Source organism: Morchella importuna (assembly GCF_003444635.1).
Source record: "Morchella importuna strain M04M26 chromosome Unknown Morimp01GS007, whole genome shotgun sequence".
Lineage (NCBI taxonomy): Eukaryota > Fungi > Ascomycota > Pezizomycetes > Pezizales > Morchellaceae > Morchella > Morchella importuna.
The window spans coordinates 681,463-694,612 of NW_025763404.1; the positions used below are offsets into that span (position 1 = coordinate 681,463).

The following is a 13,150-nucleotide window of genomic DNA, read 5'->3' on the forward strand; positions in this document are numbered from 1 at the left end:
AGGTGAAGATAGCGCCAAAACGTCATAGGTCGTGAAACTTCGAAACAGCACTTTTCCTCGTGCAACGCACCATGTGAGGTATTACCAGACTTAGTACATTCCCTAAACGCCCCGGAAAGTCGCGCGAGATACTACAGAAGCTATTTAAAACACTGCACCAAGAAAAAAAAAGTAAGTCTTTGTATCTAGTTTTTTCATGACAACTTTGTTAATTTTTTCATTCCATTTTCCCCCAAGCCAAACCCAAGACCGCTCTTTTTTTTCCGATATGAAAAGAAGAGAAAAAAGTAGTAGTGAAAAAAAGCATGTATTTCTCAACCGAGAAAGATACAAAAAAACGGAGTCAAGGTAGGAAGAGGAAGATGGTTTTTGGAGGGTACAGGGAGAATTACGGAATGCTCCTCTATTCCGCAGCAGGAGGAGCGCCACGACCACGACCGAAACCACCGCGGCTATAACAAACGAACGTTAGCAATCGATTCCCCATCTCCCAAAAACCGTAGAAGAAGATAAACATACAACTCAGGGTTGAAGCCCCCTGAAGGAGCGCCCTCCTTGTTGTCGAACCTCCTCCTGTATCCACCCTCCCTGTCACCCCTCTCGCCGGGGGGACCACCACGGCCACCTTGCCTCCTCTCACCACCGTCTCCAGAGAGCATTCCGCGGGGGGGAGCGTGGCTGCGGGCCTGCTTGACGTGGGTGGCAGGCACGATCTCAGCGGGGAGATGGAGCCATTCGCGAAGGTAGTCGAGACCCTCAACGGTCAAGGTGTAGTAGTAGTACTGCCACGAGAACTGGGTCTTGAGGAAACCGCGGGAGGTCAAGGACTGGCAGGCCTTGATGACCTATTTGTACGCATCCATAGGCGGTTAGTTTGTGACTTTGATAGCTGATGGAGCTTGAGAGGAGGCCGTACAAAGAGGTTCTTTGTGTCAATGTCCTGGTGCTTGGGGAGGTTGAAGTCCTTCTTGGCGACGAGAACTCCCTCTGTACAAACATTAGCTTTTTGGCCTTGAATCCGCTCATATGCCAATCCCTCATTCCCCAATCCAGCCATTCTATCATCCACCTCTGACCCAATGTCCCAAAACTCCAATATCCAACAATCCTCACGAATCAAGAGGGCAAGAAAATAAGCTTACCGCGGAAGAGGTACTCGTGGATCTTCTTGCGATCGGCTTTAGGGATAAGCCTACCAACGTGGTACCATCATTAGCAAGTTCGTTCTCACTTTCTCTCACTCGTTCAACACTATCAACCGCTCCTTCCAACCAATCCACCCTAAAAACCGTAGTATCTGAATTTTTTGGCAGAAGGTAAAAACATACATAATTGCGCTTTATTGTGACTACGTCGACTGGGTTGACGGGATTAGTTGTCGGATCGGTCGGTCGCGGAGTTGTCGGTCGTGGTGGTTGCAGTAGATTTCTCCCAAATTCACAATACAGTCTAGAGATTGGGGCGTGGGCTGGCAGCTTGGGACTGTGTGTGCGTGTGTGGGGACCAGGTCTACTACCCTAATCTAATCGTTCGGGTAGCACAACATCAGATTAGATGTTAATGTGCAATGCTAAGGCAGGGTAACCTCGGAAGGCTCACCCCCAGTTTCCAATCCTGAATATGCACGCCTACATGCACTCAGAAGGCTAGTACCAAAATCAAAATCTACTTTAAATGTAATAAAACCAACTTATTTAGTTTAGCAGAGAGATCTAGGGCTTCCGGAGTGTGAAGCTAAACTCGCTTGAGGCATCGCCAACTACCAATCTATCAAGTAACGATGTTTGTTCGTGCAGCTAGAATTCTAATCCAGATTACACCAGAACATGTAATTGTTGAGCTGACCGCCGTACTGTTTTAAGAGACCAATATACTTTGGCGGGTTGCTTAGTCATAACATAGTAACCTCTTGTGAGAAAACTCATATCTTATCACTCGATTGAATATTAACATGTATGTACTCACGGCCCAAGAGTGCATGGGCAGCGAGGTACTTGTAGTATACAACAATATATAAGCGCAGCAAGCCTTTCAAGGTGTATGCTCGAAAGACAGTGTCGCTCAATAGGATAAGCTAGTGACTAGAGAAAAGGTGGTATTTAGACGCATAACCAAACAGCCTCATTCACTTTGCCCGAGCCTTGAAAAATCGACCCCAATAATAGTAACAGAACCTTTCGTTATGGCACAGTTTGTACCGAAAGTATCCGCCTGATTACTGGTTTTATTTTCGCCATACCAATTTCCTATACCAACCAAAAGGAACTGGGGAAAAGAAGAAAGAAAAACTAAACTTGGAAACTTTAAAAAAAAAAAAAGAGTAGGCGATTAACAAAACGTAGAAAGAGATCTGTTTTATTCGCATCTCCAATTGGCTTTTTCGTTCATTATTCTCATCCAATCGTATCATGTGCCATTGCGTTAAAACTATTCGTTATTTAACGTGCGTACCTGCTCGCCGGCTTCCCGTTATTCTGCCCATCCTCCATGAAGTAGTCGTGGTGACAGGCTTGCTTGGCGGAAATACGACCAGCTGGGTCGAAAACGAGCATCGCCTGAAAGCAAAGTTAGTTTAGAGGAAACAGAGAAAGAGGCGACATGACATGCCTCCAAAAGGTCATAACCCGCGGGGTCGAGTCCGGGGACCATCCTGTCGACGTCGACCTTGGCCCACTGCGGGAAAGAGGACTTGAAGTCTGGGAAAGAAGTTACACCAGGCCAGGTGTCTTCGTCGGGGGTTCCAAGTAACCTAAATGTACAAGGCGCATGGTTAGCATTACGATATATAGTAGGTAAAGGTACATGATATGCGTTAGCACAAACCTAAAGATTTTAAAGATTTCGTCGATTTCTGAGTCACCTGGGAAAAGAGCTTTGCGAGTTTGCATCTCGGCAAAGATGCAACCAACGCTCCACATGTCGACGCCGGTGGAGTACTGCTTGCCTCCAAGGAGGATCTCGGGGGCGCGATACCAGAGAGTAACAACCTAGCATTAGACATAAGGTTAGCTTGATCTACTAGTAACACAAAAAGAAGAAAAGAAGGTGGAAAAACGAACCTCATGGGTATAGGTTCTCAAAGGAACACCGAATGCTCTCGCCAAACCAAAATCTGCCAACTTCAGGTTCCCTTCCTTGTCGATCAAGAGGTTCTGCGGCTTCAAATCTCGGTGAAGAATCCTGTGAGCATGGCAATACCGAACTCCCTCGACCAGCTGGCTCATAAATCGCTTAATCATATCTCTACCCAGCCCCATATTCTGTGGGATAGCCTCCATGTACTTTTTCAAATCCAAATCCAAAAATTCAAAAACCAAGTACAACTTATGACCATCTGCATGGATGATGTTGAGGAGACGAACGATGTTGGGATCTGACATCTCCTTGAGAAGAGAGATTTCACGAATAGCGGTAGAGGGGACACCCTCATCCTCGGCTTCGAGACGGATTTTCTTCATAGCGACGATACGGTTGCCATTTTTGAGATCCTTGGCTTTGTAGACGACTCCGTAGGTACCTGTTTTGAGACCATGAGCTCAAATTCGGAAACATTAAATAGTAGAAAGGGTTAAAACGAGAGGGAGTAATGAGTGATGGATGAGATGGGAACATTTATCCCCAGGAATATCAGGAGGGTTTGAAACAATTAAGTTAATGCTGAAACAAACAGTGGCAGTGAAGTGGCATGTAAACAAACAACAAAACAAAATGTATTTGTATGGGACGAATTGGGTTAAGAAAAGTAGCGAAAATCAAAAGGCAATGAGACAAACCTTCACCGATCTTCTCAATCTTCTGGTAGTTTTCCATGCTAGCTCCTTGACCAGTCCGTCCAAAGGTGGCAGTCTCCGTAATTCCTGATTTCAGGTGGCAGCGAACTGACACTTCTCGGATTTTTGCAGTGAAGGAATAGATAGATTCTTTCTATCTTGAACAAGAAGATATCTATCTGTTGTCGCTCTTGGTCGATGGTTGTTGGAGTTGGCTGTCGTGAGTGTTGGTCGTTGGTTGAGAAGCAAAAGAGTGGAACGAAGGGGAAGAAGGGGAAGAAGGACCAGGATTGAAAGCTGGGGTCGTTAGAAAAAACACGAACCTGCAGTAGAGGGTAAACAACAACAGCCGCGTTGCATGCAAATTCCCCGCAAGGCTTGCGAAGCTTGGTGGGGCACCAGGATGTTTTGTGGGTATTTAGTGCGGCATGATGTGTGGTACTTAGCGTGAAATAACTTCTCCTAGATCCCACCCCACACGTGAATTCCGCATCTCATCTGAGCTGGCATGGGAAGAATCGATACCTACATGTATCTAGGTTTTGAGATCTGCACCACACTATACAAGCTCTGCGATTGAGGGAGCAAAAATGTCATAGAATCTGGACTTTATCATATCTATGGCCAACACTCCATCCTGAGTAGATGCGGATTCTACAGCAAAATTGCACTGATTTTCTCCGTTTGAGCTCAAATACATGCTTTTCTTTTAGACAAAAGTAAAGTAAACGCAAAGCAGGTACAGACTTCAGCTTGGTATATACACCCACCATTGATCAATTGACTATTTTCCCACCAAAACAAACCCACCTCTTTATTTTCAGCTAACAGGCAGATATACTAATATTTAATCGCAACGAATTTAAAAATCAAACGCGCCCAAAAGATAAATGCTTACAAACAAACCTCCACACCATATTCGGCATTATTGCTTCACATCACCAAACATTTACCAATAAGGAGGCCTTAGTCCTGCGATTCCGCCTCCAGATGCAGCATCCCCTTGTTCCTTCCTCCTCTGTCCAGTAACCTGATTCAACAGATATGAATCAGCCCCGGACCGGGCTCACATCTTCTTCATAGATCTACCACTTACCTCTAGTTGAATAAACTTATGAATATGTACCAGCCAATCCACATAGCTCCTTTCCTCATTGTTTCTGTCCTCAACCAAGTTTCCAGCAAATTCATACTCAGCGCCGTCCAACCCTTGTCTAGCGAGCTGGACAGATATTGCCTTGCTTCCGCGTTGTGATTTGAGGTATTGTAGAATATTGCGGACTTGTGCGTTGAGATGTGATTCTAGGGTGGGGAGTTCATAAAGGTTCGGATCAAGAGCAGAGAGAGAGGTGATATCAGGCCCGAAGAGGTCTTGCAAGAGGTTTGGTGAGACCTGGCCATGGATCCAAAGAAGAAGTAATTGGCCATTGTCAACAATATAACAGCCACCTTCTTCGATGAAGCCATAAGAAGCACGAACTGCGGCTGGGATTTTGAGGTGACCGGTCTCATCAGGAAAGCCATCCTATATACCAAGAATTATGTTAGTTTAGTAAGCTTTAGTCTGGAGTTTATGAAACCGACCTCTTCAGCCATGCTATGAACTGGAAGAATCCTAGGATATAGATATAGCTGTAACTCGCTAGGGCCCATGCTCTTCAAAAGCCTCATTGAGTGCACTCTCATGTCACTCGCCACATTCCCTCCCCTGAAGGCCCTGCACTTGAGCAAAGCTAATACGTACATCCCGAACTCTTTCAAACCTTCTGGTAATACCAACTGGCCTGGGGGATTACCACTAGCGCTGAAATTCTTCCTATAGGCTGCCAATATTTCTACGCACTTTTCCGTAAGTGCACCTCTAATCTCCTTCAATGGCTTCTCGGTCATCCTGCTAGCAGCTTCTCGAGCGAGCACTCCCAATACCGCATCCTGGTCCGCCCATCTTACAGCGTCTCGGCCCTGTTCGGTAACAGCAGCTACCACATTACTGCATCTAACCCTCCTCTCGCCCTCCTTGGTTGTATATAGCAAGGCGCTTTGGAAATGTGCATCAACCTTAGAATCCAATTTCCCGTCATAGCTAAACATGACCGAGATACATTTATCTGCATCGATAGTTCCAAACTCAACATCACCTGCGTGACTGTGCTGAAGGAAGTTTCCATGATAGCTCGAAACTTGAAGACCGTTGGAGCAACGTACTTTCATCAAGGCTTGATACCCAGTCTCCCTATGGAAACTATGAGAAAGCTCGGAACGGAGCTTGAAAGCATCACGAGTCGCAACAAAATTTGGATAGAAGAACGTTTCCCCACCAGTAGTAGCGGAGATATGACCGACTGTTGCAACATCGATATAGGCACTTGGCGTCAAGAAGAAATCTACGCCTACCCCAGCTTCGACCATTTTTCCGGCTATCTTGCGCCATGCAGGGTGTTCTGTTTGAAACAGTGCTTTTTCCTTATCCGTGTTGTAGAGCTTCGAGTCCTCGCGGAGGTGGAGACGATTAGGACCCCATGTTGGCAACGTAGCGAGAGAGCAGATGATCTTTCCGCCAGTCTTCTCAAGGGCTGAAAGGGCAGCAGTCAAGGCAGGCAGAAGAGCCGGTTCGGGGTTTTTGATATTCAGGAAGAGTTCCGGGAGGGCTGTTAGGAGTGATTCAATGACAGTTCTTCGAGTGCACTCATTAGTTCTCCACCTTTTATAAGCATTTATAACCATGCACATACCTTGATTCGTAAGGATCAACGAATAACCCCTCACTCAAAGGAACAAAAGGATCCTCAATGTCAGTCATAACCAACATTTGGGCTTGGTCCAAACTCGACTATAATCCACCAATCAGCACTCGTCAAAAGTGATTTCACCATGAAACGCAACTCACGTTCAAGTTATAGAATTGTACATCCTTGTCAAACGTACAAATCCCGATCTTACACCCCTTAGGTAATCTCCTTTTCTTTCCTTCCTTTTCATCCTCTGATTCTTGCCCTTCTAGACATGGCACATAGGCACTTTCCCCATAGAGAGATTCTCTAATGCCACCAACGACGCTTTCCAAGACGCCCTTATTCACTGCATTTTCACCCACATCCACTAAAAATAGGTATCTCATTGGTGATCCACCTTTTCCTTCTTCGCCACCTGCTCCCTCGCCCTCTTTCTTCGCCCAGTACTCTTTCGGAACCACAAATTCCACTGTCCCATTGATCAATTCTGGTCTTTGCATACGATCAATCCTGGTACCAGCCATATCTACAGGAGAGTAGTATTCGTTAGGCACCTCGTTGTTAGGGAAAAGACACATGTTGCACTGGAACTTTGCTCCACCCTGCAAAAATATCATGAAAGGGTTGATATAAGTCCTACAACGTCTGCACCGTGGAGGTCCCATCTCCCCAAAATCTAGAACAGGTATTGGGCTCTCTTCCTCCTTCTGTTTCGCTAGCGGCTGTATTAAAAGTGCCAATGGCAAGGACGTCGATCCCAAAAGTTCTGCAGTTGCAGGGATTGAATTTAAAGTCAACCTGCAGAATTTAGGAGATGCATTGCCCTGATCATGGACAATAAAATCGGAATTGGCATTTGGTGGTGCCTGTTTATCAAGTGTCGAGTAGACTGCTGTCTTATAATGTGTCGTAGCAAAGTCACGTGAGAGTGGAACTGATGGAATCGAATTCGGATCGATTTTACCACCTTGCTGACTGACAGAAGCCGCCTGAGCTGGACGGGCGGCGAACGCTGCGGGATTAGTTCCTGTAGCTGGAGAATACGGTTGATTCGCGGGAACTGGAAATTGCGAATTGCCCCCGAAGCCTGGAGATTGCATTGGTTGCTGGCCAAGAAATTGAGAAGGAACATGGGATGTAACCCCCGGCGAATATGGGGGTAGGTTGCTGCCAGCTACTGGTTCTGGGGTCTGCCCAAGATCGTGGTATGCTCTTGCCTTCTTCCGAGAAGCTTTAGATATGGTCCCCGGAGTAGCTCCGACACCCCCGGCAAGATCCATACCAGACATTGAACCCGTCAAGCCACCAATATCCCCTCCAGGAGGCCCATAGGAGCTGGATTGTTGCGGTGGAGGTCCATACCCAGTTTGTGGTTGATATGGGGAGGCAGAGGTAGGTGGAGCTTGACTGTAAGGCGCCTGACCATAGGGTCCTTGCGGTTGGTAGGGAGACGCTGCCTGTCCAGGAGCTTGGCCATAAGATGGCTGCTGGTATGGAGAGCCGCCGATTTGCTGGTAGCCAGTTGGCGGGGGAGCTACAGCAGGCCGGAATTGCTGCTGCTGCTGCTGCTGCTGAGATACAGGAGGGTTTGGGTCGTTCGCATCCGGCTCGTCAGCCCCAAGGGCGTAATACATGGCCATTTCTGCCATTATTGAAGGAGTCCGGGCGTGATCTGATTTGGGAGCTTCGGAGTAAGTAAAGATAGATATATAGCTTTGCGAGGGTCACAAAGACGAAACAAAAGAAGACAGACTGCTGAGCTTTGATTTCTTCACTGCTGCCAAATCCAGTGGAATAAAGCAGGCGAAATATTGTTTTGGGGGGAGATTATCTTAGAAGATGGATTATGTGAGACTTGCAGAGCGGGTTGCAGGCGACAAATTGGACAATCGAGGTAAGACTTGACTGGACGTTTTCATAAAAGCCACCTTGCCCGCAATTATTCCACGTGACAACTATTCGAGGATCTATAATTACCAGCCACAGATTACCCGGAGAGGAATTAAGCAGTGCGCCACAGTTAAATGTAGGAGGAAGCCGTCTCAGCCTCTTCTTGAGCTTTCCCCTTCCTCCGCCCTTTCCTCTACTGCACCAACTGCTGTCTCGCTCGTCACTCTTCATCACTTGGAAATTGCGCCCTTCCGTACCAACCCCCACTATTAGCCACCCCGCCTACGAATACAACTCTTTCTAAATAATTCCGATAGCTACAGAACGCTTTAGGTTCTACGGCCAGCGACATGACCCAGTATGGCGCTCCCATCGACCCTCCGTCAACAAACGGGTCATCTAATGCGAAACGTGTGGCCTATGTTAGTATTGCTCTCATTAAAACAATATAAAAGAGTTCCATAGTTTCATGTGAATTTGATACTGATTTTTTTTTTCGTGTGCCTGCGTAGTTCTACGATTGTAAGTTCAAGTCGAGGCCCCAGTATGAATCGCGTCACTACAAGATACAAGAACACGAACTTGTCCATGCCGAACAAGCAGTGTTACTGTAAACGAAACGTTGCAATTTTACTAACTTAATCCTTCATTACCAACAGCTGATGTAGGGTATGTTTCAGTCCCACTTATTAATATTTCCTGTTGCTAACGTCTTTCCCAGAAACTATGCTTATGTCGCTGGGCATCCAATGAAGCCTCATAGGATAAGAATGACCCACAGTCTGATTATGAATTACGGCCTATACAAGAAGATGGAAATATATGTAAGGATCACCCTGACAACTCGGGTTTATCTATAACTGTCACTCACTTCCACTATCAGCGAGCGAAACCTGCAACAAAACAGGAAATGTGCCAATTTCACACCGATGAATATGTGGATTTCCTCTCGAAAGTCACCCCAGATAACATGGAACAATATGCAAAAGAGCAGGGAAAATACAATGTCGGCGATGATTGTCCAGTATTTGACGGGTTGTTCGAGTTCTGCGGAATTTCTGGCGGCGGTAGTATGGAAGGAGCCGCTAGGCTCAATCGCGGAAAATGCGATATCGCGATAAATTGGGCTGGAGGTTTGCATCACGCAAAGAAAAGCGAGGCATCTGGATTTTGCTATATTAACGGTCAGTATCATTGCATTTTCGCGCACCTGGGACATCGATACTAACCTTACTGCGCAGACATTGTCCTTGGTATCATCGAACTTCTGCGTTACAAGCAGCGTGTTCTGTACATTGATATCGATGTGCATCATGGTGACGGAGTCGAGGAAGCTTTCTATACGACAGACCGCGTTATGACTGTCTCCTTCCACAAATATGGAGAATACTTCCCGGGTACTGGTGAACTCCGTGATATTGGTGTGGGGCAGGGAAAACACTACGCTGTCAATTTCCCCCTTCGTGATGGTATTACCGATGTCACTTATAAGGAGGTCTTTGAGCCAGTGATTGGACATGTTATGGAATACTACAGACCAGACGCTGTTGTGTTACAGTGCGGTGCCGACAGTCTATCGGGCGATAGACTCGGATGTTTTAACCTAAGTATGGCCGGGCACGCGAATTGTGTGGAATTTGTCAAAAAATTCAATCTACCTACTCTGGTTGTGGGTGGTGGGGGCTACACCATGAGAAATGTCAGTAGAGCCTGGACTTACGAAACCGGTATCTTGGTAAATCAGAAAGTCGGCCCGGATCTGCCATTCAGTGATTTCTATGAGGTGAACTATAACCCTACTATTTAAACCTTATAATACTGACAATACTAGTACTTCGGCCCCGATTACGAGCTTGACGTCCGCCCCTCCAACATGGAGAATCTTAACTCTCGGGAATACCTTGAAAAAATCAAAACCGCTGTCCTACAAAACCTCGAGCGCACCCGTCACGCACCCAGCGTACAAATGACCGATGTCGGCAGGGGCCTTACGGAACAGGAAGAGGAAAATGACGCAATACTTGATGATGAGGAAGATGATACGATCGGCATGGACCGACGCCACACTCAGCGCAGGTGGGATCGTAACATTGAAAAGGATGGAGAACTCATGTCGGAATCTGAAGACGAGGACATGGACAATTCTCTTGGTATCCGTCGCCAGGGAAGAACACGCCGTCGGAACGAGAGCAATTACAAAGAAATTGGCTCCAATGCAGGTTCTGGCGTGCAATCACCTCTCGGGGGTGGCGGCGACAGCGCAGCACCCAGTGAAGCCGGCGGTAGTAAAACTGGTTCCAGCAGTGGCTCAGGTGCGCAGAAGAACCTTGCAGCCCTTCAGAAAGAGGATGCCGCCAAAGATAGCGAGGATGATCAAAACCTAGCCGAATATGATGATGAACTAGAAGCTGTCAGGAAGGAAGCTGAGGAGGAGGAGGCGGCAGGTGCGGATGATGACGGCGATGTGGAAATGGGCGATGATACCTCCGCAGCGAAAATATCGGCTCTAGGCACAGACGGGGCAAAGGACGACGAGGAAATGACTGATACCGCTGTTGTTCCCCCGCCTACTACAACCGACCCTGTACTTTCACCTAAACAATCTTCCGTGGCTCCAGCAGCAGAAAACCCTGAACTTGTCAAGGCAAAATCACCCACACCTGCCCCACACATTGTTCCAACATCACCACCGGTTGAGAAACCTGTTGAGAAACCTGAACCTTCGCCAGCACCAACCCCAGCACCGGCAGCACCAAAGCCAATTGAAGCCTTGAGTGGTGCCAGTGCAATTCCCGGACTGACATTAGCACAAGCAGCAGAGGACGCACAGGCTGCAAAAGCGGCTGAGGAAACAAGCGCGGAGAGAGATAAGGGCCCAGCCAGCCCAAAGCACACGGAAGAAGAGAAAAAACTATAGTCATTATTTCAGTTCGATTAAATATTCCTCCCCTTTCCCCCCACATTTTATTTTGGCTCTCTTATCCAATCAAGTTGCATTTTGTGTTTTATGTGAAGAACTGCGGGGTGTAAGGCAAACCGCGAAGGGAGGCTTCTATGGCGCAGTGCCTGCGAGGATGCTGTCTGTTCTGGTTCAGTGCGGTGGAGTGATGTTTCTTTTTCCTAGTCTTGTCTTTCATGCTTGTGTATTTTTTATGCCACTCCATATTCCTATTTACTGCATCGAGGTCCTTCGAATTTTTGGTATGAAAGGAGGGAAATCAATTTCGAGACAATATGCGGGTCAAAATCTACAAGGAACGAGTGAATGTTGTCGGGTTTCGTCGATGAGTGATATTTCATGATACACGGATCTAGATATAGCATGAATTATGCACACATAAATACATATATGTATCTAGAACTACATGCGTTCATTGATTTAAATAGGAAATGGTGGCATAATTGTTTTAAACGACCTTTGAGACTTGATCGCCTGGGTTGAGACCTTAGCTGACAAATGTCGAGTGATAATCTGTGACCCAGAAAATACTCCTTAAGTTGGGGTCGAGCTTTCTAGTAACATTAGTTTGAGGTCCTACTAATCCAAGAGCGGATATTTGTTTTTTTTAAAAGAGGACTTCAAATAACGGGCTTTGCCAGTCCTAATATATTTTATTCCCCAAATGACCGTAAACAACGGTCAAGCCGCATTTTTCACCATGCAATATTCACATCAAGAAAAAGAGAACCCGAGAAAGTTTTTTTTTTTTTTTTAAATTTTTTATTTTTATTTTATTTTGATACCCCCCCACCATTGGGAGTATCCTTTTTCACCTTCCTTCCCACTATCGCTTAGGCAGCGATAGTGACCTCAACCTCGACACCGGCCTCAATGTTGATGATGATCTGCTTGACAACCTCGGTAGGGGCGTTAAGACTACAAGCCAGTTAGCAATCCAGCGCATAGGTCTCAATGAAGCTTAGAGGGGGTAACATACTCGATCAAACGCTTGTGGATTCTCATCTCGAAGCAATCCCAGGTCTTGGAACCCTCACCACAGGGGGTCTTACGGGTGGTGACCTTGAGGACGCGGGTAGGGAGACGGACGGGGCCCTTGACGCGGAGCTGCTTGGACTTGGCACGCTCGATGAGGTCGGAGGTGACTACGATATTCCCATTTGTTCGTTAATTTCCTCCTGCTCCCTTTTTCGCCAATTTTCTTGGGGGGTGTGGGAGATGAAAAACGCACCCTTCTCGAGAGCCTGGACCTTGCGGGAGGTGAGGGTGATGCGGATGCGGTGGATCTTGGGACCTTCCCCGAACTCGCCCTTCTCTGGCTTGTTGTAAGACATTTTGGACGAAAAGATTAATGGGTAATCTCGACTGTTGAGGGTGGCTGTGGTGGTTGTTGATTGTTGCAAGGAGGGTTTGTAGCTAAGGGCGGAAATTTCGTAACGGTGGTTTGCGTAGCTGGGCCGAATTTCGCGAGTTTGTGTGGGGTGGGGTTGCGACCTAAGAACAGCCGCGACTGGTTTTGGTCTAGTGGGGAAGCAACAGTCACATGGGTGCTGCTAAAAAACCGAGTGATTGAATGGTGATCCTTAGTATCCAGAAACGGTTTTTTTGGGTTTTGATTGGTTCAGCCCTTTCTTGTTGTAATTTTGGACAATTGTATGGTCTGTAAACCGACTGATCGGGGTAGTACCATCGAGCACTCACTTACTCTACAGGAGCTCTCACCTCTCCCTCCAATCAACAACGGTATATAAAAATCGCATCATAGAATACCATACGGCACAGTGTCGATAATAGACTTG

The 13,150-nt window shown here is 46.8% G+C and overlaps 4 protein-coding genes across 4 annotated transcripts; 1 reads left to right on the forward strand and 3 right to left on the reverse strand.

Moving 5' to 3' along the window:
• Positions 1-403: 403 nt before the first annotated feature.
• On the reverse strand, positions 404-3,810 carry LAJ45_03370 (uncharacterized protein; the record flags this gene model as incomplete). Its single annotated transcript, XM_046112957.1, has 10 exons — positions 404-452; positions 520-845; positions 917-987; positions 1,143-1,192; positions 1,329-1,337; positions 2,452-2,555; positions 2,608-2,749; positions 2,824-2,987; positions 3,060-3,517; positions 3,774-3,810. The coding sequence occupies 10 exons, from the start codon at positions 3,808-3,810 to the stop codon at positions 404-406; spliced, it is 1,410 nt and encodes a 469-aa protein (XP_045973834.1).
• Positions 3,811-4,719: 909 nt separating this feature from the next.
• Positions 4,720-8,623, reverse strand: LAJ45_03371 (uncharacterized protein; the record flags this gene model as incomplete). Its single annotated transcript, XM_046112958.1, has 7 exons — positions 4,720-4,800; positions 4,867-5,295; positions 5,355-6,444; positions 6,503-6,600; positions 6,658-8,174; positions 8,256-8,333; positions 8,494-8,623. 7 exons carry the CDS (start codon positions 8,621-8,623, stop codon positions 4,720-4,722), a joined length of 3,423 nt encoding a protein of 1,140 aa, XP_045973835.1.
• Positions 8,624-8,742: 119 nt separating this feature from the next.
• On the forward strand, positions 8,743-11,309 carry LAJ45_03372 (uncharacterized protein; the record flags this gene model as incomplete). The annotated part of the gene is made up of 7 exons (XM_046112959.1): positions 8,743-8,814; positions 8,905-8,914; positions 9,052-9,061; positions 9,114-9,216; positions 9,276-9,576; positions 9,634-10,175; positions 10,224-11,309. 7 exons carry the CDS (start codon positions 8,743-8,745, stop codon positions 11,307-11,309), a joined length of 2,124 nt encoding a protein of 707 aa, XP_045973836.1.
• An 875-nt stretch (positions 11,310-12,184) lies between these two features.
• Positions 12,185-12,685, reverse strand: LAJ45_03373 (uncharacterized protein; the record flags this gene model as incomplete). Its single annotated transcript, XM_046112960.1, has 3 exons — positions 12,185-12,269; positions 12,331-12,496; positions 12,583-12,685. 3 exons carry the CDS (start codon positions 12,683-12,685, stop codon positions 12,185-12,187), a joined length of 354 nt encoding a protein of 117 aa, XP_045973837.1.
• Positions 12,686-13,150: the final 465 nt, after the last annotated feature.